At 46.8% G+C, this 27,999-nt stretch overlaps 1 protein-coding gene across 3 annotated transcripts; it reads right to left on the bottom strand.

Annotated features, from left to right (window-relative positions):
* Window positions 1–522: 522 nt before the first annotated feature.
* On the bottom strand, window positions 523–27,393 carry LOC135368276 (Golgi-associated plant pathogenesis-related protein 1-like). 3 transcript variants are annotated; one of them, XM_064601449.1, is made up of 6 exons: window positions 27,070–27,393; window positions 3,404–3,465; window positions 2,939–3,154; window positions 2,431–2,643; window positions 2,224–2,353; window positions 523–1,126 (listed from the first exon to the last, which is right to left on the bottom strand). In XM_064601449.1, the coding sequence occupies exons 1-6, from the start codon at window positions 27,107–27,109 to the stop codon at window positions 894–896; spliced, it is 894 nt and encodes a 297-aa protein (XP_064457519.1). In that variant the 5' UTR covers window positions 27,110–27,393; the 3' UTR covers window positions 523–893. The 3 variants fall into 3 exon arrangements, with proteins under 3 accessions (XP_064457519.1, XP_064457520.1, XP_064457521.1); XM_064601450.1 differs by lacking the exon at window positions 27,070–27,393 and adding an exon at window positions 18,708–18,810; XM_064601451.1 differs by lacking the exon at window positions 27,070–27,393 and adding an exon at window positions 4,904–4,945.
* Between the last annotated feature and the right edge of the window lie 606 nt (window positions 27,394–27,999).

Genomic DNA, 27,999 nt, shown 5'->3' with positions numbered 1-27,999 from the left:
AAGCAGGGTCATCGTGTGATGTGAAGAGTCGCCGCCCTCCCGAGCAAGGGATTGGGCAAGCGCCGTCACGTGGTTCTGAGTCGAGCATATTTGCTCCAGCTCCCCGTATGCGTATGGTAGAGTGAAAAAAAGAGTCTGCCACTGCCTGGTCAATGCGTTTTCCCTTGCGTTTGAAGAGACTGCTACATCCAGTGACTTTACATTGAACATGTACGCAGCGCCATCTAGCGTCAGGACCTCTCAGGGAGCGTGGACTCTATGCTCTTTGAGAAGTCGTATTGCCAACTGTAGGATGGGACAATCGTAAGCTTGCCCACATCACACTTCAAAAATAAAGCGTTACACGCTAGGGGGACGCCACGTGACAGGCGTATTAGGACCTCATTTGTCACCTCATTTGGATGGAGTTTAGTTGCTGCCGAACAACTTTCGTGGTACATGCCATTTGTAGAAAAAGTGCAGGTTCGTGCCGCCATCACAGCGTGTTCCTCAGCTACACAAGTGCAAGGCTGACATACAAAATGAATAAATAACTTGCTTTAATTTTCTGGTTGGTCAGCGTAATACTGTACAATAAGGAAAATACTGTGTTGACCCCTTGATGCGGAATGTAACCGTTGCCTGCAACACGTACAAACTGATCGCTAAAGACCATATATACACTCTGGAATATTAACCTCTCTCCAACTGTGCACCGACAACACTACGAAATACTCGCCAAGAGGCATGCCAATATTGTCCAAATTGGGTGCTCGAGCGCATGCCATCATGTCAAGGAATGGTGCGAGTAATCTCGCGCAAGCAAGAGAACTTGCTATAATATATCGAGAAAAAGCTATAAAATGGTGCGCGAAAACCCGGATAACTTTGCCTATGAGGCAATGGAGCTTGTATCACTTTCGTGGGGGTGGAACGTTTTCGGCGAAGTGTCCAACAACGTTCCCGGCTGGACTGTAGTTGGAAACGACGAGAATCTTCCCCGTGGCGCTGCGAGCTCGAGCGGTGCCCACTTCTGTGCTGCCCTTCCACATCACCTGGGTGAAATGACCCGATGCGAGGGTGCGGGGTTCTACGCCGAAGGTGTAGTCTTTGATCTCGCTGTACCAAGAGTCAACGGCTGCTGCTCCTAGAAGAACAGAAAACGAGCTTGTTAGTGCACATACTCTATGTTTGTTAATGGGGATGTGAATCCAATCCCGAATATTACATCAAATCGCGGTTGTAATGTAGATTTATGGGTGACAAACATGTCCGGACAAGAAAGAGGCGGAGCCACAAAGACTCATTTCCGCGGATTTTCGGCGAATTAAATTCAGCAATTGATCTCTACCCGAGAAACGTCATCATAGAGTTGGCAGACAGACTGAAAACAAAACAGATCGAATTGGAGGGTTGGGTCCCAGGAATGGGCACTTGTTCGCTGTCTCCTATTGAAAGAAAAGTAGGACCGAAGGTCGCGTCCCTTTCAGAGACCATCGTAATCCTCTCAAGACGGTCGCTTTCGTGCGCTACCTTGTTCGCCCCTAGCTTTGAGCGTAGTTCAACTCTACCAAATTGGTGGCGCTGTCGAACACTATGACGTCGTTTTTTAGAAACAGGGTGAGGTCTATTGTCGTTGCGTTACGTGTCTTATGAGGCGCTATACTGAGTGAAAGGACCACGACGAACCCGTTTCCTCAAAGCAAACGTAATGTTGACTTGGAAAATTTCGGAGTTCAATTAAAGATATTAAATTTCCATCAATTGCAATGAAATAAAAATGGTACCAATATGTGACAAATGTTCCTGGCAGAAAAAAAAATCGCTTGACTGCATACTACCCCATTGGCGACGTTATTTACTATGAATATCTAACATGGTTGGTGGACAACCCTGTGTATATCTGCATTTGTTTTCTTTCGGCAGGAGCCGCCCGATGAAAAGATTATCTTTCTGCTGCGTACGGCCGCATAGCAACCGATCCTGAGATCGGTTATTTGAGACCACGTACACCTGCCCGAAACACTCGAGGCCGGACCTGCCGGTGAACCTTGTTCTCCCGCACTCTAGTGTAAACGTAAGACGAACGCTAACGCGCAGTCTCCTTCGAAACACCTGCCGGTACACACGTACCCTATGTGTCTGTTTCATCTTCGAAGTTAACAATACAAAGGCAATAAGCAGGACCTCCACGTAACACTTTCTATATAAGTCTTTGACATCTCTAGGTTCAAAAGGGCTTACCTGGAACCTCCTTGTTGGGATCCGAAGACCAGGACATGTAGATATTCTCTCCGTACGAATTGTTGGGCCTGTGCTCGAACCTATCGCGCTTCGCCAAGGTATCGGCCCAGTCTTGAGCAACTTTAGTGAGCTGTTAGGAGAAATTGAGCGAAGAGACATGGTGTGAGGTCCATGCATCGCGCAGCTGCATATTTTGAAGTGAACTACCTGATCACTATGCTTGAGAGGAGGCACGCCGTGGTTAGCCCTGTAGAAGTTATGCCGCTTGAGGCATTCCTCTCTGAACTGCTTGTCGGTGGCTTTTACTTGACCTCCAGAGATCTGAGGTGGCTGTATTAATGGAGACCGAGTCGCCGTGCCGCCCTGTGGTCCCTGTGTGATCTTGAGGAGACTGGTGCTGCTGGTTTTTCCTTTGGCGCTCTGCGCATTATACAGGCGATGGTCAGAACACAGCATACACTTTATGACGCGTGTGGACAAGGCAGGGCAACATTCCAGCATTGGGGCATATCTTGTTGAACGCGTAGCACGTTACCTTATCCTGGTTTGACCGAAAAGTCAATAATAAAGTACCAGAGTCTCACAGTTCCGTTCGTTGCTTAAGTGTGCGGTACATGTATTAAAAGACAGGCTAGACTATATGCAGAGTTCGGGTTAAGAAAAAAAAATCATCCCTATCTATAGCGCCATACGTAATGTTACTGTAAGATCTCACCCCTGAGTCTGGTAAAAGCTTTGGGTCTCCTTCCACTGTGACTTCCTCAATGACCTTTTCAGAGCCATCAGGCTGTCGGACGATTGTGCGTTTGACAATCCTTCGGACTCTAGTGACGCCGCTCTGGTCGTCCAGTGGCACGTCCTTAAACTCAGGCAGCTGACCCGTCGATGAAACCACCCGTCTCGTCGTTGTCGTCGTGATCACCTTACCAGACTGCGCGCGAGAGAGGAAAGATGGCCATGAGACACGGAGCAGAAACACGAAACAACAGCAAACTCGTAACACCTGTATACCATGACTTGAGGTTGTAATACTATACTAATAATAATGTCAGAACTGAGCGCAAGACAGAAAGATTACCAGGAGACATGATCGAACCTAGAAACAAACTTGAAAGACTTGCACACTGTGAGTTGAGGACGTGATGTACTACGGAAGTTTAATAATGTACGCTCAACTCACCGGGTCCGTCACCGTGGACACTGTCTTGGTTTCTCCATTGACGTTCCCGGGCATGGCGCCTTCTGCAAAGAGAGTTGTGCGTAAGGCCTCGAGTATTTATTGACACGTGCGATTAACTCATGACAGTTGCCTGTATGATAAGGTTTATGGAGCCGTGTTCGTACTCCGTGGAGGCCATGTCCGGAAATACAGCGTGTTTGGTCAGCTGGAGCCCAATAGCGGTAAGTGCTTAAAGAGCGTTGGCGTTATCATGGTATATGTTTGCGCATCGCGCTGGGGAGTCATTACATTTGAACAACAGGGGAACCCGCGAAATACTTTTATGTGTGGTCGGACAATGACGCTGTAGTATGGAGGTTCCTTGTCATGAATTTTATACAGGAATTCTAGGCAAAGCGCGAATCGAGATGTCAACAGGGAGGCTCGTGACATGTAAAATTTAAAAAAAAAGGAAACAGTCAAGTAATAAAGTGAAAACTTAGATAAACAACTACGAAACTGGACAGCGACCTAATAGTTGTTTTCATGTAAAGTGCTGTCTTCTGTTCAACTTTCTGTTTTGGCGGTAGAATAGGTACACTCTTAAAAATGAACTTCACCACATAGCACGCTCCTAGCCAACCACCATCCCGAATGACAACGTTCTCGCCCCTGATTTGTTGAAAACGGGAGGAGGAGCCTATTTTGTGCCGTGCATAATGGCACAAAATAGGCTCCTCCTCCCGTTTTCAACAAGTCTAGGGCGAGAACGTTGTCATTCGGGGTGATGGTTGGCTAGGAGCGTGCTATGTGGTGAAGTTCATTTTTAAGAGTGTAGGGCAAGGTGGGACAATCTGCAATCTTTTGTTGTGTGTTTATTTTAGAACCGGCTACATACGTTCTGATTTACATATCAGGAGTTGTAAACCTCTCGGAATGTGCCTGTGGCTAGTTCTTTTTTCTTTTTTTTAAGTACGAAAAATAAAAAGTCCATATTGAATTACAAATTTGTCTCATCTTGCCCCACCTCCCCTATACTGGGTTCTACTGGCATTATTTGGTGGCCTTTCAAAATTGCATTATGCCTGCACGGAACCATATGTGTACTCAACTACACAAACCCAACATAAACAATCAACAAACGACAATGCAAATATCTACAGTGACACACACACACACACAAAAAAAAGAAAACATGTACGCTATCGATAGCTTGCTGTTTGGAAACCTTCACGCAATAATTAAGTGCATTCGTAGAACACAAGGGCGCTGTCGATGGCGGTTCCAATGTCTTCTAAATCTGAGCAGTATACGCCCATGACAGCTCTCTGTCCACGCGCTCTATCAGAGATATCGATTAGAGACTGTGTTAGAAGTAACACATTAGGTTACACACTACCACGAAGAAATACACAGTTCTTTTCAATACTAGGCAGCTGGTACCTAACACAAGAGAAACACTGCCATGACAGTGGAAATCTAAATCAGCGACAAGTCTACTGTATATCTAAGAATCCATACCGTATTATATTGAAGAGGTGATCTACAGAAGCTTCACGGTGCAACTGAGGTAGTGCAGCTGCCAGAGTCGCTTTTTAACCTGACAGTAAAGGCTTCTAGATCCGGAAAGCCTATCGAACTGTTCCCAGATTGCCCCTGGATTACCACGAGCCCTTATCTCCCTCTTCTCCAATATCTCCGCGTATGCAGCATGCACCGCGTTTGTTGTGTTGCACGCGGTGGAGTAAACAGGCATTAAAAGAATCTGATAAGGCAAGGAATGTAAGACGTACTCTTGCAGCACCTACCCAAGCAGCACACTGTACTGAAAGTCGAGTGCAATAGGAATGGACGGGTAGGTGGAAGGCCTTTAACAGACTCGTGACACTGGAGAGCATTGATAGGACACATACCGTCCACCCCCATTACACTCTGCGTTTCAGTACATTGTGCTGCTTGGGTACACTGTATAGATCATGATCACATACCACGCTGATTACCAGTAATCATTCAGGACGACATCCGGTTCTTTTTCCAAAGTTGCTGGAAGTGGGACGCGTGCACTTTTTTGTGACACTTCCGCGGATAGGTTAATTGTCACAAAAAGGCATACTACCAGCTCTCTCCTCAAATCGTAAGCGATAACTATATCATTCAACGCAATGGTTGGCCCAGTGCGTGTTATATGGTGAAGTACTGTTGTTACAGTACAACGTTGAAAGAGATTTTCGCCACACCGTATCATATCATATCGTATCCCCTTGATGTCCTTAAAATCCGGGGCATCCGCCTTTTTTGGACACTTTGCGTTACATTCTTAAAAATGAACTTCACCTCATAGCGCGCTTCTAGCCAACCGTCATCTCGAATGATATCGTTATCTGGCCTGATTTGGTCGAAACGGGAGTCGTACGCCTTTTCTGTGACAATTATGACGAGCATAAGTGTCACAAAAAAGGCCGTACGCCTCCCGTTTCCATCAAATCAGGGCAGATAACGATATCATTTGAGATGATGGTTGGCTAAGAGGGTGCTATGCGGTGAAGTTCATTTTTAAGAGTGTAGGCATTAATTGTCCGAAACAGGCATACACCTCCACACCTCCTTGTTTTCAAGTAGTCGTTCAGCAAAACAGTATCGTTCTGAATGACTGCTGAGTCTGAATGGTGTTATATGTAGTGAAGTTCTGTTTTAACAATATAGTTTTGTTTAGCGGGCAGTGCACGGGGTGATACCTTTAGCCCTTGATTTGGGGAAACCGCTGGGCATACGCCTTTTTGTCACAAGTAACATAGCCACATGAGTGCCACAGAAGGCGTACGCCTCCCGTTTTCAACCAATCAGAGGCAGAACAATGTCATTCGCGGTGGCAGTTTGGCTATGGCTGCGTAATAGCCGGCCTAAACGGAGGCGTAGTAGGAGAGAGGGAGGCGTACGCCTTTTTGTGCCAATTATCATAAATCTAAATTGACGAAAAAAGGCATACGCCCCCTCTCACTTTGAATCAGAAGCGATAACCCCATCATAAGTGGCAATGGTGTGCGTACAGCGTGCTACGCAGCAAAGTTCTGTTTTAAGAGTGTAGTAGTAGTGGCTGTGGAAAATCTACGGCAACGACACTTCAACTGCGTAGTCCGAAGCCGGAACCGCCTCGTGGCTCCGCCCCCTCCCCCGGGACACCAGAGAAACTTCACGTGGGCTAACCTAACTAAATTAATCTAACTTAACTTGAACCCAATACACTCTTAAAAATGAACTTCACCACATAACACTCTCCTAGCCAACCATCAACACAAGTGACATCGTTCTCGCCCCTCATTTGCTGAAAACGCCAGGCATACGCCATTTTTGTTGCAATGTACAGTTCATAATTGCTACAGTTATTCATAATAAGGCGTGTGGCGAATAATAGTATTCATAATATGGCGTACACGCCCTGTTTTCGTCGAATCAGGGGCGAGAACGATGTCACTTGGGTTGGTGGTTGGCTAGAAGCGTGCTATGCGGTGAAGTTCACTTATAAGAGTGTAGTTGGTACACTCTTAAAAATGAACTTCACCACATAGCACGCTCCTAGCTGCCATCATCCCGAAGCCTACACTCTTAAAAATGAACTTCACCGCTTAGCACGCTCCTAGCTGCCATCATCCCGAAGCCTACACTCTTAAAAGTGAACTTCACCGCATAGCACGCTCCTAGCCAACCATCATGTCGAATGGTATCGTTATCTGACACGATTTGTTGAAAACGGGAGGCGTACGCCTTTTTGTGACACTTATGCGGTTCATAATTGTCACAAAAATGGCGTACGCCTCCCGTTTTCAGCAAATCAGGGCAGATAACGATATTATTCGAGATGCTGGTTGGCTAGGAGAGTGCTATGCGGCGAAGTTCATTTCTAAGAGTGTACACTCTTAAAACAAAGCTTCACCACATAGCACGCTGGAGGCCAATCATTGTGCAGAGTGATACCTCTATCGCTCATGATTTGTGGAAAGCACGGGGCGTACGCCTTCTGGTGACAATTAACATTTCTGCATAAGTGCCACAAAAAAGGCTCACGCCTACCGTTTTCGCCAAATCAGTGGTGAGAACGTTGTCATTCGGAATGATGGTTGGCTAGGAGCGTGCCATGTGGTGAAGTTCATTTTTAAGAGTGTGGATTATATAGCGACCACGTAATTTGGAACGCTTCTCAGCGCCGCAATTTGGAAGTTAGCGGCGGCGGCCTCATCGGCACGTTTATTGCCTTCACGGGAAACGCGTTCTTGCTAAAGCTTCACTTTGATTACCATTATCGTTCCACCCATTTCCTATAGGAGGATGTTGCTGTCGTCTGCGACGACCGCATGTCCATGTCTGGTGGACATTCAAACTTCAAATTTCCGCTATCCAATCACGATGGATATAATAGTGGGCTGATGTATAGCGCCCCTAACGGATCGTGCTTCTGAGAAGGTCGGCCGCGGCCTTGCTGAGGATTTATGCGGATCTTCAGTGCTGAGTCCGTGGGCGGATTTTCTCGGCACCATATCTTTACATAAGTGTCTTCGTGAGGAGGATGACACCGCGAGTAGATACTTGGCATGTTCTCTGGGTCACAAAGGAATCCATTTTATGGAGTTCTGTTCTTTTTGCTGGGTGGCCGCCTTTCCTCTGACCCTTAATTCGACCTTAATTTCCCCTTAAGAGCGAATAAAGCCTACGTCTAATTTCACAACCTAAATCTTTGTATCCAATTCTGACTGTAGTATCTTGAATGTACCTTAAATACTTTTTGAAGTATTTGCTATTCTACTCTAAATACGTAAATTTTATGATTTATGATGGCAAGCGCGAGAAAGCACTCTGACGCATTTCACTGTACTCATAGTAATTAATCTTATTTCAAATACGTTTTTCGAGTATCTTCTACATGTCTGCTTCGGAGTTCTGCGCGGGCAACACCGTCTCATGTTTATAATGCAAGAAAACCTTGAGCTTGAGGACACGGCTAGCCGCCATGCTCTCAGTTCTCTCAGCTTTGTAATTTCATGTGTCGTACTATAATCGTACACGTGCGGGAACGTGCCATTCACATTGCACACTCCATCCCAGCTGTGACAGTCACGAAACTTGGTAAGCGTATGCTACGGGGCAGACGCCATTGTGACTTGCACTTTCGAACGCTTGTAATACATACCGTATCAAAGCCAGCGATCAAATGATTTTGCTCGACGGACAGATGTACAAGGGGAGGATTATGTTGCTGTGAAGATTGGAACGTGCTCTGTCAGCTCAATTTGTGACTCGTCGTCACAATCATCGCTCATTCTCAGCCATATCCAACTTTCGCAACAAGTACATTTCCGGCGTGTTATTACCGCCGCTGTAACACGCTTGTTGGTGAAGAGTACGAGTAGCCACTAAGCATAAACTGCAAAAGTGTCACAAAAAGGCATACGCTTCCCGTTTTCATGGTACCACATTTAAAGATAATGGTGCCGTGGTGCAGAGATGTCGCACGTGAGGTTTAACTGCCTATAGTATGGCGACATGTTGCACGTGCCACAGGGTAGTCTGCGGATAGTCACTCCCTGGGATAGTCAACTGCGGATAGTCACTCCCTGGAGTTCTTTTGACGTGCGCCGGAAACCTCCGACACGCGGTGTTGGAACATTGTTTACTCTTCCCTCCCCCATTCCTACCGTCCTCGGCCGGGTGTGAACCCGCGATCTTCGCATTTAAAAAGAAGCTTGCTGCCGATGCACTGCCGAGAAAAAGGGTCAGAAATCATGAACATAAAGCACACGTTCATTGAAAAGTCAGAGGCCGAAAGGCCAGTGTGTTTTGATGGTCCATCAAAGCACTCTGACGGATTTCCAAGCCTATCCGACAAACCAACAAGAGTACGCGCTGTTCCGTCAGGACTACACTCTTAAAAATGAACTTCACCGCATAGCACGCTCCTAGCCAACCATCATCTCGAATGATATCGTTATCTGCCCTGATTTGTTGAAAACGGGAGGCGTACGCCTTTTTTGTGACAATTATGAACAGCATAAGTGTCACAAAAAAGGCGTACGCCCCCCGTTTTCAACAAATCAGTGCAGATAACGATATCATTTGAGATGATGGTTTGTTAGGCGCGTGCTATGCGGTCAAATTCATTTTTAAGAGTGTATACGCTTCGCTACGACAGGTCTGTTTCCTTCGTTTCGTTTTCTCGTTTCCTCCAGCTACGAACCAGCTCCCGTTGCTTAGTGGCTACGCTGTGATGGCATTGCATGCCGAGGCCTGGCACGTGACCCGCGTGACGGTCCGGGTCTCAAAGCGTTTTTCCTCCCACAAACAGACATCTTACTCAAGACTCTTTTTTTTTTATCATCTCTTTGTGGTAAACAGAGAGCTGTGTTTTACAAACAGTGATTAGAGCCCGCATCCAGTGCTTCCACACGTCAAGCGTCCTGGAACAGCTGGTTGCAACAGTGCGACCTAAGTTTCCATTGTGTCTGTCCTCAAGGCTCTCTTCGCCTTTTTGGACGCCACAGGACTTCGATCCTCATTTTAACGGGACCCATTCCTTAATTCCCCGCTTCACCTCCAGCAATGGGGTAGAGTATCGCCCCCCGGTGATGAAACCCCCCACCCATCATCCTGGAATAAAGTTGTTGTTGTTGTTTTCCATTTTTTTCTTTCTATTTCTATTATATTCTATTCTAGAGCCCGCGCTGAACCCTGGATCAATTGGGAGCTCTCCCATTGTGCGGACCGCCTCCTTTGGGGGATCATAAGGACACCCAGCTGGGTGTCAAATGGTTGTCAAGTCACGGGCACAGCGGCCATTAGAGTATCGGTTACACTTTTCCATGGCCCCCATCATAAATTGGGACCATTGGTAATTAAAAGTGTCCTTTGAAGTTTTGTGTAAACAACCGTTTTGCCTCATTGGGTGGTTGGTCGGTGGGCTTTGCTGGTTGCGGTTGCTGACGCGATACTTAGTCGGCGTTCGTGATTGTTCCTCACTGAGCCCTCATTGACCCCTGTGCAAAATTCGTTCAGTATGTACGAGAAAAAGTTATAAAGTGAGGAGAGAGACAACAGAGGAGAGAGATCGAAGAGTCCGAGGAAGAAGGTACGGGGCCTCCACCAGAAGCCGACGTAGCGCCGGAACGTAGGTTGCCTCCGAAGCCGTTGTACATCGCAAATCTTCCGCGGGCGAATCCATCTGTTCAAATGAGAGCCAGCTTCTGGATCACATTCTGAACTCGGACGCCAGAGGCCCTTTCTCTATACAGTGAACCCTCGTTATTATGACCATGGTCGTTCCCGTAAACTTTGGTCATAATGCGGAATTGTCATATTAACGTGGGGGGATTTGCAGAGGTTGCACTGCATTGTTCCCCAGGAGTATGGTCGTAAAGTGCGTAGGTCAGATTATCGGGGGTCATATTAACGAGGGTTCACTGTACTACCCGTCATCGGGCATCAACACCAACATCTGTCGACGGCGCTAAAAGTGCCATCTCCGTTGCGAAGATCGGCTAGGGGGTCTTGGTGTCACAGCAGAACTTCGTTCGCGGCCTCCCTCAAGAGTAGCCCTAGTGCTCCAGACGAACGAGCCCTGAAGAACACCATACGAGTCACCGCCACATCACAATACAGCCTGGTGAGAACTTTCCACCTTCCGACAGTTTGGGTCCTTGTCGTGGTACTAGGGCTGGTCCGATGGATGGACTCGGTGTTTCGTTGGCGCCACGGCTAGTATAGTGCACATGCACTATAGTAAGTACTATACTAAATGTTGTCGGTATATTTTGTCATTTATTGCTGATTGAAGTGTGCTTGTGACTATGTTTGAACTTTAAGTGGAGTGCACGGATTAGGTCAGTGAACATTACACTTTGCATTGTGCACATACAAGAGAAACGTAACAAAGGGGTCGGCTTTCGTCTCAAATAGACCCATCACCTATCACCCACAGACCCATTCAGGCTTATGTAGACTTATACAGACTTACGTAGACCCATCACCTCTTGACGTCGCGGTCTTTTTCGTCGCTCTGTTGGTTATTGCGGCAACCGATTTTTAACTTAACGTTCTTAACGATGCTTAAACGTTCTTCCGCTGTTCTCCGTGAACTCAAATCGTATAGGCCTGCCCTTTACTTTCCGTGCCCGCTTACTGGCCTCTTGGTACTACAGCCGTCTGTGGTTCCTCGCCGCTGTATGTCTGCCACCTGCGGTCATTCGAGTCGCCATAACTCGCAACCATTCCGTTTCCTGTGGGCTGGTTCAGTTGAATGGGCCAGGAGGTCACAGCTGTATCTCACGCGTGATCGGGGCGGTTTGGGCGTGCCGGCTATCGCGGAGCGATGTCTAGCACTGCAGATCCGTGCTCTCTTTGAGGCGCTTCACAGATCATACAGCGTGCGCTTTGGTGCACTATTTCCTCGGTCATGCCTTCCGGGGGTTCACCGATATCACTGACAGCCGTCCGAGAGCAGCAGTTCCTTCCCCCTTTTTACAGCTTGCATAGCTGCCGTGAGATGCGTACGCGAGACGTCCCCGGGCGCTGACGTCGCTCTTTGGGAAGCCAGGGATTTCTACGCCGCATTCATGGAGGCGCTGCTGGTTCCCTCCCTGCCTGGTGCTGTGGGTGGTCCTTCCGGAAGCGCCTGGCGACGTATCACGGCTGGCTGGTTGGACGCTCGTCGGGCAAGTCTCCAGTGGAAGCTGGCTCATGGTGTCCTGCTGCTACGTGAGCGTTTACACCGCCTCTATATTTGTCGCACAGATCCATCTTGTGGTATCTCGGAGTTGCCAGAGCACTGCTTCCTTCAATGCTAGATTCCGCTGCTCCTGTGGAGCAGGGTGGCGGTTGTTTTTTATCTTCCAAGTGTCGAATGGGCCACTGTAAGGTTCATGGAACCGTTGCCGGTTGCAGCAAGGGATCAGAAACATTTGGCATGTCTGATTGCAGAAATAAATTTCGAAATTTGGATATGCCGGTGCCGGTTAGCCTTCGGTGGCCCGGACTGCGGGAGTTTAGGTCTGTTTCAGACAGTTCGTACTGGACTACAGGCGCTGATCACCATGGAACACGCAGTGCTCGGCCCAGTCGAGTGCTTCGGTCGCTGGCTTTGCTCCACTCGCATCTTCTGCTATGATCAGGGTGAGTGGCACATTCTGTTCTAGCCAGTTTGCTAGACTTGTACTGTCCTCCGTCGCGACTCTCCCGTATATCATGGCTAGTTCGCATGGTATGGACCGTACGAACAGCAATCTCGCTTAGGAGCGTTGTTATCCTGCCTTTCAGCATAGTGCGCTTCTAGTGTTCCTGCTTGTGTAAAGGAGCCTACCTCCATATAGGTAGCTCTCCTGCTTGATGACAATACACTGTCTGGCCTGCTAAATTTTCGATCTAGTTCCTGTTTTTGGCCGCTGAACGTGTCCTTGCTCGAGGATCCCGAAATTAAGTGACATGCAAGATCGGATGCGGAACAGTGTTCCGCACCCGATTTTGCGCCAGTTCACTAGGAGGCTTTCAAGCAAGGAGCAGCACGCCGCCTTCGGTCTTGGGGGACACAGCGTGCGCGTGAACATCGGCAGTGTAGAGATGCACTCTAGCAGGTATTAGCTATTCTTCGCCACCCTGGATCTCGCAGCCATGATACTGCCTCTGAGATAGAGGATGTGCAAAGGCGCCTTGCGTCTCTTCGTATGTACTCTTGGCGCAAGTTCGTAGCGCAAAGAAACGTCGAGCGCTGGTGTCGGGAAGCTTATTGCTCCCGCATGCTATTGCGGCGCTATGTGGCAGGAAATCCGGGCTCGAGTATAGCCGAGCTCCAGTCAGCTGACGGCTCACTTCTAACCGAACCCGATGACATTCAAGCAGCGATGCGTGAGCATTGCGCGGCCCTTTACGAGGAGTCATCACCCGACGAGCCCGTTATCAGCCGAGAGTGCCCACTGCCGGAGGAAAAGATAGAGCATGTAGGCTCGGGGCCGCTCACGCAACGAGAGATTCTAGCAGCTGTCTCCTCAATGTCGAACGGAAAGTGTCCTGGCCGTTGATGGCCTCCAAGTTTAGTTCTACAAACGTTTCAGGAGGGTAATTGGTAACTCCTTGACTCGGGTGTTTAATTTATGCTTGTCCCAAGGAATGCTATGTCCTAGCATGCAGAGTGGAGTTGTTGTCCTCTTGTGCAAGGACCCGTCCAGAGAACGAGATCCGGATGCATACCGGCCTATGACTCTATTGGCGTGCGACTACAAAATCCTAGCCAAGGCACTTCTTTTGCGTGTTTCGCCGCACTTAGAAAAGGTGCTACACCCGTGCCAGGCGTGTTCTGTCCCTGGCAAGTCATCAGACCTCCACGGGATAGCGCTACGTGATGCCATCCATTGGATAATGTGTGTAAAACGCTCAACACACAAACCGCAGTTTGGGATCTATTTGGGCTCTATCTATCTGATCTATCTATTTGGGCTCCACCACCTGCTTCGGTCCCCTGTTCTACAACCTTAAATAGCAGAACACAGAAAGAACGCATATTCTACAAAAGTACAAAAGTCAAATTGGGTCCCGCGCCGGGAAATGGTCGAGGAGCCCTTCCCTGGATCGAAGGGAGCCACTGACCTGATGAGCGTCCTGCAGTTCCGTTGCTAAGGCAACATCGAAAGAGATACTACGGGATGTGTGCAAGATGCTGTGCGGATGAAGGGTGGTGTTCTGAAGTGAGAGGACCCACTAAGCGAGTCTGTCCAGGACAAATCTATGAAACGCTACGCGTGACGAGATCCTCACGACGTACATCACGGTTGCGTGTCTTCCACCTGATTGGAGAATACTGGCGCGGACAGCGCAAGGTCGAGGCCGTTTCCACCCTCTCCGGTGGTCATGATTGATGGAAACAGAACATGTCACGTGTCTTGAAGTTTACAATTAGGTTCTTTTAGGAGATCGAGGTTTTAGAACCATGATAATAAGCCCTTTAGTTGTCAAGCTTTTCACAAAATTAGTGCGAGCAACCGAGTATAAGGTTATCGCCCTTTTGTAATGAGATTATCCAGATATCATCATTAAAGTAGAGTATGGTACTTTCGCTACACTTACACTCTACACTCTAAAAGCAGAACTTCACCGCATAGCACGCTGTGCGCAAACCACTGTGAAGAATGATAGTAAGTGTCTTCGATTGGGCTACTACTTTTTGAACTGGTGCAAGTAGTGCAACTTCTCCCGTTCGATTCGGCGAAGGTGCCCCCCCCCCCCCCCCAGCCTTTGCATTCCACTTTCCCATTCGATTCAAAAAAAGTGCCGCAGGAGTGCTGCACGAGTGCAGGAAAATGTTGCACCTCCTCATACTACCGTGCAGGGTTCCGTGCAACTCAGTAGCAGACGACAACATGGCGGCTGCGTAAAATACAGGATTGAAAAGAAAACTGTAGCTTCACGTTCTTTTTTCAATTTCGGTATCCCTATTCTAATTTTTTAAGCCTTTTGATGAACTTCCGTGTTTTCGCTTTTCCGTGTTAATTCCTTATCCGGTTTCTGAATGTACTTGGAATTGCTTGAATTGAAGCTTGCAGTGTGTCGTCTGCCTATTTTGTCACAAAAGCAAACGGTTTTCCATGGAATTCACCGCTGAAGTTGCTGGGGTGTTAAAATCTGTTTGGCCTGCGCTCGACGACTATGGAAACGATATTTTGCAATATGTGTGTCTGCGACGTTCTCAAAATACAGTGGCACTCGGTTCCTGTCCAACCGCAACTCGCACAACTCCTTACACGCCGCGATCATGGTGGACGGTGGACGTTGTCTTCGTCTTCCTCCTCCTCACTACTGAAGTTTGCGAGCTCAAAGGCGCTGGGCAAAGAGTCGCTCATGGTTGAAAAATTGTCGAAATTAACCGAACGGCGCGCAGCAGACGACAGACTGCACGGAGCCAACTCTCCTATTCGATTCAGCTTTGGTGCAACCTGCACTGGGGCTGCACTGACGTACACTTCCGCTCGCTCGCCTTACACTCGCACCCTGCACTTCTTTCTGAATCGAAGACACTTAGTATTGTCGCTTCTGATTCGAAGAGAGAGGGGGCGCACGCCTTTTTGTGACAATTTTCATATATTAATATTGCCACAAAAAGGCGTACGCCCACCTCTCTCTTCGAATCACAAGCGAGAACACTATCATTCTTCGCAGTGGTTAGGGCACAGCGTGCTATGCGGTGAAGTTCTCTTTTTAGAGTGTAGAACACCACACTCAAAAAACAGAACTTCACCGCATAGCATGCTGTGCGTCAACCATTGCCACAAATGATAGGGTTATCGCTTCTGATTCGAAGAGAGAAGGGGGCGTCCGCCTTTTTGTGGCAATTTGGATATATGAAGATTGCCACAAAAAGGCGTACGCCCCCTCTCTCTTCCAATCACAAGCGGTAACTCTATCATTCCTGGCAATGGTTGGCGCACAGCATGCTATGCGGTGAAGTGCTGTTTTGAGCGTGTGCGCTTCCTAGGACGTTTGACGCCACGTATCTTCATAACTATTCAACATATTCAGCTGATTTTTTGTCAGGTATTGTCAGGGGTGGGTAGCATTGCATCCTATGTTCAGAAGATTCTAAGGTTTCCCTTTGAGGAGATAAAAAATCGCAAAGTTGCCTCATTTGTAAAATATGGTACGTTTTGGGAACCTCTATACTCTTCTCCCAATTTTGATACCCGTAAGTAATCTACATCATTATGTTCGTCTCGAAATTCCCTTTCTTCTCATAGCAACTGCATCGTATTGTGATTTGGGGCAACGCACCCAACAGTCTTTTTGTGAGGGGTGTCTACCGAAAATGCGTAAATTCGACAGCGCGCATCCCATATATTCCCACTCGTGACATCGTTTATATATTACTCAGAAACGTTCTTCATGACAACTCAAAACAACACATTTAAAAAAGAATGCTTCAGAGATAGGCGAAGTTACGTTGCGAACGAAGCTGCGTTACGAACGTAGCTTCGCCCATCTCTGAAGCATTTTTCTTTCATTTTGTTCTTTGTTCTTGTTTTGTTTTCGTTTTTTGTAATATCTTGTTTGAGAGATACACTAAAGTCTGATCGACATTGTCGTGTGTTAGCGGCGCGAACTCCTTTCCCTACGGGACCCTTCAAAGCTGTAAATGACCCCTACTTCAAAGCTAGGAGTTCCAGTCCATCCGTGTGTCGCGGAAGATCCTTTGTTTTGGGGTGTAGGCATATATCCTGTGTATACATGACGTTCGTGGGTAAACATAAACAAGCCTTTCGGTGTCACGAAGACTTCCGGTCCTTCCGCAACTAGGGATGCTCGGAACCATGCAGAATGATAGCTTTCACTTTCCTGATATGTTGAAAACGGGAAGTGTACGCCTCTCTGCGGCAATTTTAATTGTCATAAAAAGGCGTATATACGGCCCTCTCTCTCCTCAAATCAGAAGCGATAGCAGTATCAGTCGCCATGGTGGTTGGCGCAGACCGTGTTTGCTGCGAAACCGGATGTCGTTTTGGCAACAAACCGGAAGCGAAACAGAAGGGCATGTATAGCAACGGAGAATGCTTGTTTGCCTGTATTCTCTACAGCGGCTATCAACTGTTTCCTTTCCTATTCCTCGCAACTCTGCATATAATACGACCGTTGTTTCATGCATAGGAGATACCAGCTCAGAAGAGCGTTACTGATGCAATTGTAATCCTCCGTTACGGTAGAAAAGAAAGCCCGGCCTCGTAGCAAATACGTCATCACGCGAACCAACACACGTCAGAGAATCACTACCCTTTACCCAAGATCGCGTTAGCGCATCACTTTTACTATAGCCAGCTCGACTCGTTTATGCGTTTTTGGAGAGCGTACTCCATGTTTGATAGCGGCTTGGTATTCACAATGCTCGTCAGCACATGAGAGAGCATACAATTCACGCATCTTGCGAGAGTACATACACAGTTAAAATGAAACTGCACCACATAGTACGCCCCTAGCCAACCAACATTCCGAATCCCGAATTCTGCGTAAATGATTCGTTCATAACAGGGGGGAGGAGCCTATGTGGGACATGCATAATGGGGCCCAGATAGGCGCCCAGATAGGCGCCTTTTCTGCAAATAGGGACATCATTCGGAATTATGGTTGGCTAGGAGCGTGCTATGTGGTGAAGTTCTGTTTTAACAGTTGACATAGCTACACTCCTAAAAATAAACTTCATTACAGAGATAAACTGATGTTCTGAGGCTGGAACAACATAGAAGGGACAGATACAAACAAAGCCTCAAAATGCGCCTCAACAGGTGCCGCTTGCGTCGATTTCCGTCGTATGAATGTGTGTATGAGTGAGCAAAAATGTAAGAGTGAAAGGAGGGTGAGTGAGAGTGAGTGGCTGGTTTGTCGTCCCTTCAGATGACGCACCCCTAAAGTCGCTGGAGAGGCGTGTTAGCTTAGCTCAATTGGTAGAGCCCTGGACCGGTAATCCAGAAGATGTGGGTTCGATCCCTACAGCTGGCTAACCTTTTCAGTGACTTTCATCTTTCATCGTTCATTACAGAGCATGCTCCTGGCCAACCATCATCCCGATTGAGAACGTTCTCGCCTCTGATTTGTTGAAAATGGGAGACGGAACCTATTTTGTAGCATTATTCCGTACGTAATGATTACAAAATAGGCTCCGCCTCCCGTTTCCCACAAATCAGGGGCGAGAACGTGGTCATTCGAGCACTACATCCAGCAGTAGCATCTTAGGTGATAACACTTCTGTTTTTAAGCAAAAATACTGTTTAACTGAGATAATACCGCCTCCATCACAAATTAACGGGCACAAAAGATAATAGAGCAAACATAAGTTTCCGTCTAGTGACAGCTACTAAGCAAAACTTTCTGGCTAGGAACAACAGCATTTACTGCTTTCCACACTCAAAAAACTGAACTTCACCGCATAGCACGCTCTGCGCCAACCATTGCCACGAATGATAGGGTTATCCCTTCTGATTCGAAGAGAGAGGGGTCGTACACCTTTTTGTGGCAATTTGAGTATATGACAATTGACACAAAAAGGCGTACGCCTCCCTCTCTCCTCGAATCAGAAGTGATAACCCTATTATTCGTGGCAATGGTTGGCGCAGAGCGTGCTATGCGGTGAAGTTCAGTTTTTAGAGTGCAAGACCGTTAGCTAGTATACTCTGCGTGTCCAGCTTGCAACGCACTTCGAGGGTAGTAACAGCTGTCGTTACTCTCTTTCTACTAACCTTTTTTTCAAAGAGTGCATAGTATTCCGGGTCTAGTTAGTTGTGTGCTTCCATGTTATGCGATTGTGGTCGCTTACCTGCTAGTCCGTTAAAAAGCCGTCTATCTCCGCACTCGAATCAGTTAGGAGGCCCTAGAGCCACATGTGTTGTAAACCATCTGTACGTAAACGTAACCAAGAATGGATGGCGTGCGTATGGCATTCTCGAGAGGAAACGATTTGTAGCTGTCACGTGACTCAGTCGTGACAGGAAACGTTCTCCTATCAGAGACACACGCAAGTGCAGCTTAATAAGTTTGAAGCGGTCGTGAAAGGAGAGTACAGGGTGACAGCTGGTGTAAATGCGGAAACAGGCAAAGCTCTACAACACGAGTGCTCGCTACCATGCCGATTTTGTAGCCTTCTGCTGCGACGCATAAACTTACAAGGCGCAAGGAGAAGATGGCGTCCTGTTCTTTAGAGCCCCATAGCAACGTACACTCTTAGAAATGAATTTCACCGCATAGCACGCTCCTAGCCAACCATCATGTCGAATGATATCGTTATCTGCCCTGATTTGTTGAAAACAGGAGGCGTACGCCTTTTTTGTGACACTTATGCGATTGTTAATTGTCATAAAAATGGCGCACGCCTTTCGTTTTCAGTGAAACAGGGCAGATAACGGTATCATTCCACATGATGGTTGGCTAGGAGCGTGCTATGTGGTGAAGCTCATTTTGAAGAGTGTAGCCAACCATCATCTCGAATGATATCGTTATCTGCCCTGACTTGTTGAAGACGGGAGGCGTGCGTCTTTTTTGCGACACTTATATGCTATTCATAATTGTCACAAAAGCGTCAAAAACGTCGCAAATAAGGGCAGTTAACAATATCATTCGAGATGATGGCAGACTAAGAGCGGGCTATGTGATGAAGTTCATTTTTAACAGTGAGGTATACAAGTTGCTTGGAGAGGTCACCTTCCTCGAGGAACATTTAAAGGATTACAAAAAAATCAGACGCTTAGACAAATGCCGGCAGAGTTGCCTGTGAAGTCGGCCCAGGACGCAACGATCGCATCCCTCCCCGAGATAGTCGTAACGTCACCCGCATAAGCGTGGCCGACCACGGCAAGCAGATACATTACCACCCCTACAGTCATAAAAATGAACTTCACCGCATAGCACGCTCTTAGCCAACCATCATCCCGAATGACAACGTTCTCGCCCCTGATTTGTTGAAAACGGGAGGAGGAGCCTATTTTGTGCCGTGCATAATGGCACAAAATAGGCTCCTCCTCCCGTTTTCAACAAATCAGGGGCGAGAACGTTGTCATTCGGGATGATGGTTGGCTAGGAGCGTGCTATGTGGTGAAGTTCATTTCTAAGAGTGTACAGTCATAAAAATGAACTTCACCGCATAGCACGCTCTTAGCCAACCATCATCCCGAATGATATCGTTATCTGCCCTGATTTGATGGAAACGGGAGGCGTACGCCTTTTTTGTGACACTTATGCTGACATGTTGACGACGTCCGGTTTGCGCACCGTCATATGTGATATGTGACGTCCATTGCTATTTCGCCTGCAAACATATCTGACGTTTTTTTGTGCAACACCGCTGTAAGAATAGGAGCGCAATCGTTTTCTGGCACAGAGTCAAGCACTTTTACCGCTGCACGTCACAACCGATAATGATTTCTCCTGGCTACAGCATCCTGTATGCTCTATCCCAACTTGACACCAAAGTTCATCCAGCGATTACTTAAGTTGATAAACAGACAACAATCACGATGTTTTTAGCTGCGCATATACCGCGTACACTTTTATTGCTACTTGGAGGACGGGAAAAGACGCAATGCTTGACCATTAACTTAACTAACGCTTAGCTTGAACTAACACTTAAGATGCAACATATTTTATGCATCCATGCAACGGTCGTCGTGGATGTCAACGGAGGAATCACTCGACCGCACGTGCGCTGGTGTGCTCGGCGTCATCGGTCTGTTCTGCGCTCGTATCTTCACTCGTTCCTGCGTTTCAGTATGCAAGGTCCCAGTTTCAGCTATCGCTCTATTGGCCACATTTTTTTTTTCTTCACCGTTTTCATTCATCACGTGACGTTGGGCCCAAACTACGAAACATTACCTACCCGTGTATGTTTTTACGTGGCGGGATATCTAGGGCTGTGAGCCGTGCCACAATGTCCAGTAATATAGAGTATAGAGTAATTGAAATGCTTTCAGTCGTTCGAGCACATCGCTGGCACGTTATCTTTCCGGACCCGGAGAAGACGCTGCTCTATCATTCCGCGATAGATGAGCTAACTATACACTCTTAGAAATGAACTTCGCTGCATAGCATGCTCCTATAGCCAATCATGGGGGCTTAATCGCTTCATCGTCGTTACGGTCGTTACAAGCTAACGAGTGGCGGGAAATTCAAAAAGGTGGGCACGTGACACATTGCGCGTGACGTGTACCACAGCCTTCACGTATCGCGCGAAGAGCGCCGTGCACGTGTTTTATCACGTGCCCACCTTTTGAAATTTCCCGCCACTCGTTAGCTTGTAACGACCGTAACGACGACGAAGCGATTAAGCCCCATGGTCTCGAATGAGATCGCTATCTGCTCTAATTTGTTGAAAACAGGAGGCGTGCGCTTTTTTGTGACAATTACACTCTTAACTCCGTACCGTTTAGTAAAGGGTAAAAAATCGCAATATTTTGCCCTCTATTTCAGAAGCTACCAGGTACCCTCTGAGCGACCCCTTTTATAAAAGTTACAAGGAAACCCACTAATTAGAGGTTACGGCCTTCAATCCAGCACCTGCCCGTAAAGGTTACGCCAACGTGCGGCTTTTTATACAGGATGTTCATTTTTATTCGCAACAGAGTAGCGCTCATTTGGCAGGTGGGTTATGTGAATCTTTGCTAATTAGTCGATCCGTAGTTACAAACACATGCGTCAGGAAATGTCGGAAATGTTTGTAACTACGGATGGGTTAATTTGCGAAAATTAACATAACCCACCTGTCAAATGAGCGCTGGTGTGATGCGAATAAAAACAAACACCCTGTGCGTGGGATATGGACAGACATTTACAGAACACACCAAGGTACCAAAATGAACCAGCAGAAAAGGAGATCTTGAACATATGTATATTACAAAAACAGAAGTCTGTCGAGAGGTGACACATTGTGCACAAGTGCGATTCTGGTGTGAGGAGAAACCATGGTCGCTTTACCATGTATGTGGAAAAAAGAACTATCTTCTAAGTGAGAAGCAATGCATAAAAGTGCGAGGAAGCTAGCGAGTCAAAACAACTGACCTATGTTTGCTAAGCTGAACACACCCAACGAAATGGAGAACTGCAGCAGAAAAAAAATTTATTCCACATTCGTGTTGCAGAGGCGAGCGCAAATGGCAATACAGTATTACATAAAACGCACACAACCTTGAGGCATATGAGTGTACAGTAACGCAGGAGACACTACATTACTGCGTTATCATCGTTGGAGGTGCTCTGGGACGAGTTTGTGAGGTACTGCATTGCGCTGGTGACGGTATGTGAACCTGCATGTGGGATCCTGGGAACAAAAGTTTGGGCAATGAGAGTAACATTTACGGAACCATTCAAATCCGTACAAAGCACAAGGTACAAAGCAGCATAAATAAATGCGGGAAGGCGTTCACTCCGCGATTGAGTCTTAGAATATCGTAAGAATACAACAAGTAGGAAGCTGCGAATTATATATCTCGATGCATATATCCGCAGCTCGCAAAATGCACGCCGGTGTATTGACTTGGCGACCAAGTAAGAGCAGAAAAGTAGCAAGCGTAAGTGGCGTTCATATGCAGGACCGCAAAACGCTTGCCATAATCACAACAAACCTGCGCTAAGAGCTCTTGCTATCAAAATAACGCACGTACCTAGCACAAAATGTACACTTACCCAGTGTATGAAGTGTGTGAATTAGGGCTGCGGTGGTGACGTTCGTTTTCGGTTATATATTCTTTGCAATCTTCGCACTCACTACACTTTCCCCTGAGAACACCGAAAATATACTTGTTTGCTAGCGACATCTAGCTTTTCCGTTGTTCCTGACGATACCATGATAAACGCGAGGAAAACCACTGATTAAAACAGATTACACTTGTTAACGGACGGACGACGAGCGTTAAGCGTTTCAAGGAAACCGCTCTCAGTGTGGATAGACCTAGACCAGGCTCGGCTACGCAGCGAAATCGGAAATCGTGGTGGTTGCGGCATTGACAATTGTTTTCCACCCTTTAGAAAGAAACATACTATCAGTATTTCAGACTGCGAACATATAATCTGTGTTCATATAGCATTGATAACATGTAGTTGACGTATATAGGTGACACTGAAACAGATAAAAAATAACAGCGTAGATTCGCAACTGTCGTCTCGAATGGGAGGCTGAAACGCGGCATTATGCTGAAAAACAAAAGGAAAAGAAACGATAAGAAACTAACAAAGAGATTATCGTTGGAGATTTCGCTTAGAAGTTACAGTGTCGGAGTAGAGGGTACATTTATAAGTTACAACGAGCTGTTTTTGTTTTTTCCGAGATGTAACTTCTATTCGTGTTGTAAAGACATGACCTTGGTCGCTTTTAACCTCTAAATATACGTTACAGTGGTGTAACCTATAAGAAATCTCGAAATCTACGTCTATATAGAAGTTACATGTTTCTAAAAGTTACAATAAAAGGTACGGGTTTAAGAGTGTATAGACATCATAAGCGTCACAAAAAGGCGCACGCCACCCGTTTTCAACAAATCAGGGGGTCTAATCGCTTCATCGCGGTTATGGTCGTTACGAGCTAACGAGTGGCGGGAAATTCAAAAAGGGCGGGCGCGAAATTCACAGATGGCACGTGACACATTGCGCGTGACGTATACCACGCCCCTGTACAGAAGACGGCGTGTCTATGCAACTTGTACACCCGGTCTCCAATTTGCTGGCGTGCTCGGCAGGGATCGAACCCGCAACCTCGGGATCAGCAGCCGGGCGCACTACAAAGTGGTTCACCGAGACCGATGGTACGGGGTGAGCTTTTTGGGAAAGTATCGACATAGCTATGGGAAGCGCGCGCAGCCCAAAATAGCCAGATTTTTCGCCCCAAAGATACCTCCGAGTGCATATGGCGTAAATAACACTTAGGCGCCTTTTGTGTGTGTTTGCGATATAGCGTGTGTATTCCTGTGGAGCTAACAAGGAGTGTCGAGGAGATATTTTCGTTTATGGAAAAAACATCAATAACTCTATTTGAATGGTGACGAGTAGGGAGTTACGCTCATGAAAGAAATTGTTTCTCCTGCGATGCGTCATAGTAGCTCGATCATGTAGACTAGTTTGAACAAGCATTGTTATTACGGTGTCACTTCCAACAAAAATTGTTTGAAGTAGCACAGAAACCATTTTTAACACCCTGTTTTCTTCCTATAAAACTGTTAAGTAGGCCAGTAAGATGCACCATGCGAAGTAAGTCACATCACAAAGTCATAATTATCGCATAAATTGAATTTAAGGTACGCCGCAAAAAGCGACCGTGCGCAACGGCGGTGGAGACTGGAGAGCAGTACCAGCCTGTGATCTGCCTGGGACCTCTCGCTGACGCCACAAGGATCACGCTCGCTCATTGGTCCAAAGGAATGTTGACTGCTACTCCGCTGTCGTCTGCTACTCAGCTGTTCTGGGTTCTGAAGAAGCATTGCTCCTGGCTCGGTCATGATTCGGCCGCTCCTTCTATCTCCAGTTCTCAGGGAGAACTGGCAAAGCTGGTTTACGGCGGCGAGGGGACAAGGCGCTGACCCCAATTGACCGGCGAACCAGAACGAGTTCTCCCTTCAACGTCGTCGGTGACGTGGCATCATACCTTCTCCTCCTCGTTATACCCGGAGTGGCGAAGGGTGAACGCGGGGAGCCATGTTTATGTGAGTGTTTCTTTTTTTTTTTCTAGGAAACAAATTACACACATTAAAACCTTTCGCGCTACTCGGTAAAATGACACACACACTTTCATCAGACGTCTTAACCTGAAATATTTTTGGACGACCCTCTGTACTCCTTGAACACGATATCTTGTATTCATCAATATTATGAATTTCACATACACTTAGTGAACACCGCGTGTACCCCATGACGGCGCTGAAGGCTTGCGTTTCAGGTGCGCCGTGCGACCCAATTAATGGACGCGTTAAATTTGTATTCTAAAATTTCTTATTGAGGAGTGTGCGCGTGGGTCCTCAATTTTAGCGTGCTCAATAAACGGAGCGTACGACGGAGGCGAACGAAGGTAACGTGACGATATTTACAAAATATGGCGTCCCACTGCAAAGCAAAACGCAAGCCTTACGCTTGCACGGTAACGCAAAGCAGTAGTCACAGTATTCAATTCGTGTATGAAATTCATTTAGTACGAAAAATAACGCGTTTTGATGCCAAATATGATTGTTTAATAGACGCTTAGAGGATACGCGTTCCTTATTGCTTCCTTTCTGCGGCTCTAGCTCTCGCAACGTCTCATGCCACGTGAGGGTGACCCAGGTTCACATTGTGGCGAGTCTGGGTGCCCACGGTACGTCCGAAGGAAAAAAAAAAAGCGCACGTAAAAAAAAGAAGAAAGAAAAGAAAAAAAAGAGGGGCGCTTTATCTCAGTTGTCTCGCGACGTAAACCCCCAATTATTTTTTTTTCTTCCTCTCGTTCTCAAGAATCCGGACAGTGCGGGGCAGCGCCCCTTCGTTATCCTCGAACGAGTCCAATCATCGCGCAGGAGATCGTTTGAGGAAACCAATAGGACGCCGCTCCGCATTGTCTCTCTTCTTGAGAATGGAAAGAAGGGAAAGCAGAAAATGAATCCCTCGCTTATAGGTTTTAATTTTTATTTTTTTGTTACAAACAAACAAACAGCCGAATGCCGCAACGAAATCACTCCGTTCCTCCGTTTTGTGTTACAGTCAAGGTAACGGCGTCTTTCACTCTGTCTCAGGAGAAAAGCAATGTAGTGCCCTTTAAATGATATCATCTATCTTGCTCATAATTGCTGACTTCGTTTGGCGTTTATACAAGTGCCAGTTCAGCAACACATGAGCTTGGTTCTCGTATTACACTTTATGAATGTATTACTATAGATTTTGCGCCCGGTGCATGCCACAAAATCCATATCTGTACCGTTGCAGGAACTTAGTCAGCGCTAGTTCTCACATGTTGATTGTGCGTGACCGTCGAGGCAGAAGTAACTTGACGCCTTCCTATACCCTTGACGGGGGCGTCTTCAGTCTGTACACGGCGCGTGATTATTACATGCTAACACGGACGCATGTGCAGCGATACCGTACTTCTTGCTCGCCTTAATGGCGTTGAAACTTTCATCACGCTCATTTATTCCACTTTCCGCGGTACACCCATCACATATTCATCTGAAAGAAAAAGGGGCCTGTTCTGTCCACTAATAGAAATGCAGCTGCAGTCCGGACCATTTGGGTGCCACCCAGCTAGATATGTCTCTCACACCACGCTGTCAACGCTTTGTTGTGTGAAACTGACGCATTACGATATTCCGTGCATTTTCCTACGTTTGAGTTTGAACCATATTTGAAGCATGCTACTTAATAAATAAATAAAAGGTTGTTTTACTGAAAAGGAAACGCGAACGTTCTGTTGCTTTGAGACCAAAGGCCCCAAAGTGCTCCAATTTCCTATAGCCTACGTGTATAGGTACCTGTAGCAGTACCCTCTTAATACCCGCATGTGTATTGTCAGCTCGTTCCCGTCCGTGCACGTAAATTATTACCAGTGAGTGTGTAACAATGCCTCGGGTTACCAACTTTACCACATCGTCAATTTCGTTGAGCTTATATGTTTTGTTACTCTTGTTAGCGACTTTACTGCACTGTAATCAGTCATGTTGATGTAGGGGTTACCCTAAAGTAGCACTTGACAACACAGGGAGTATTTCTTCACACATATTAAAAGTACTTCGTCAACAGGTGCTCACGATTTCCAATGTTTTACAATTACCCCCTCGTACCGAGTTACTTTCATTTCATAAATTGTCCGAATATATGGAAAGTAACAGTCTCATAGTCCCGTACATAACGGAACCACTCGCCAGCAAGTGTGACTCAGAATCATGTCTGTTGACCGGATGGACATTATCTACGGTTATCTAAAACTGTCTGACCCCAAATTATCTGGGTTACCTTAAGCGAGCTTGTCGTTTATTATTGCACCCTTATCATTTCCTCTGGTTCCAAATATCGAACGCTTATAGAGACAAGGGGAAATTCGTCATTGATCTCGGTATCAGCTGAAACTAACCCTCAACAACACCTCCTTCTCAGGAAATACAAAACCGCATTTCAGTGCTATCAAACAGAACTGCGCGTGGAGAGGCACCCCCAGAGCTGATTGATTGTTTCTGTATACTTACGAGAGTCATCCTTGGGCCCTTTCCCACAGCACTGTCCCATATCTGGACGATGTCTTCCCGTTCACCACAGGCGATACGAAGGGCCACCTTTTGCTTCGTGCAGTAATTCACACACACACACACACACACACGGGGCGATATCCAAACAAACAGCGGCGCTTCCTGCAGAGTCCGCGACGCAAGCTTCCGTCGTTCCCTTCGGAACTCCGAGATAGACGTAGAACAGGCGCCCGATAGGAGCGCCCATTCAGCGCCGTGCCTTTCGGAGAAAATTTCCTTTGTGCTCTAGTTTATTACCGCCAAGTTTCAACCGCTTGCGCGTCTCTCGGAGCTTCGAAAGCTCCGTTGCACGAGAGCGCCGTTGTTGATTGCCCTGACTATACGTGCACATCACGTGAGCTGCCAGCTTATTTATTTGTTCAATTAAGATTTCCTGGCCTGAAGATGACCTGAATGAGAAACTGAGCTTTTCTGCTCAGCAAAAATGGCGTGACTTTTCGACATTTGCCGAAAAACCCCTCCCCTCCCCATCCCTCTTTTTTTTTTTTTTTCTTAATCTTCCTCTTTTCTTGGTGGAACGTCTGTGGTGGCAGCAGTCGTTTCTTGTCGATGATGATTTGCAATTCCACTATTGCTGCAGGACGAAATCGGACCAATGTTTTGCTTGACGTGTTCAATGACGGAATTTTCACGTGACAGCATGATTTTGATCAAATCTTCATTTTTCATAAGATTTCCGTTATAAATGACTATTTTGGTCAACTAATTAAAGCAACGAATCACCGAATGCCACAACTTCGTTGTCTTCAGCTGAGTTTGTTTTGCGGTAATCTCGACCCTTTTGGTTTTGGTACTTTGGTTATCCCGTACTTTGGTAACAGTAAGGCGCTGACCAGGCAGGGCCCAGATGTCCTGAACTCCCTCAATTCC

This window comes from Ornithodoros turicata, chromosome 9 (genome assembly GCF_037126465.1).
Source record: "Ornithodoros turicata isolate Travis chromosome 9, ASM3712646v1, whole genome shotgun sequence".
NCBI lineage: Eukaryota > Metazoa > Arthropoda > Arachnida > Ixodida > Argasidae > Ornithodoros > Ornithodoros turicata.
This window is presented reverse-complemented; position numbering and strand designations above follow the sequence as displayed.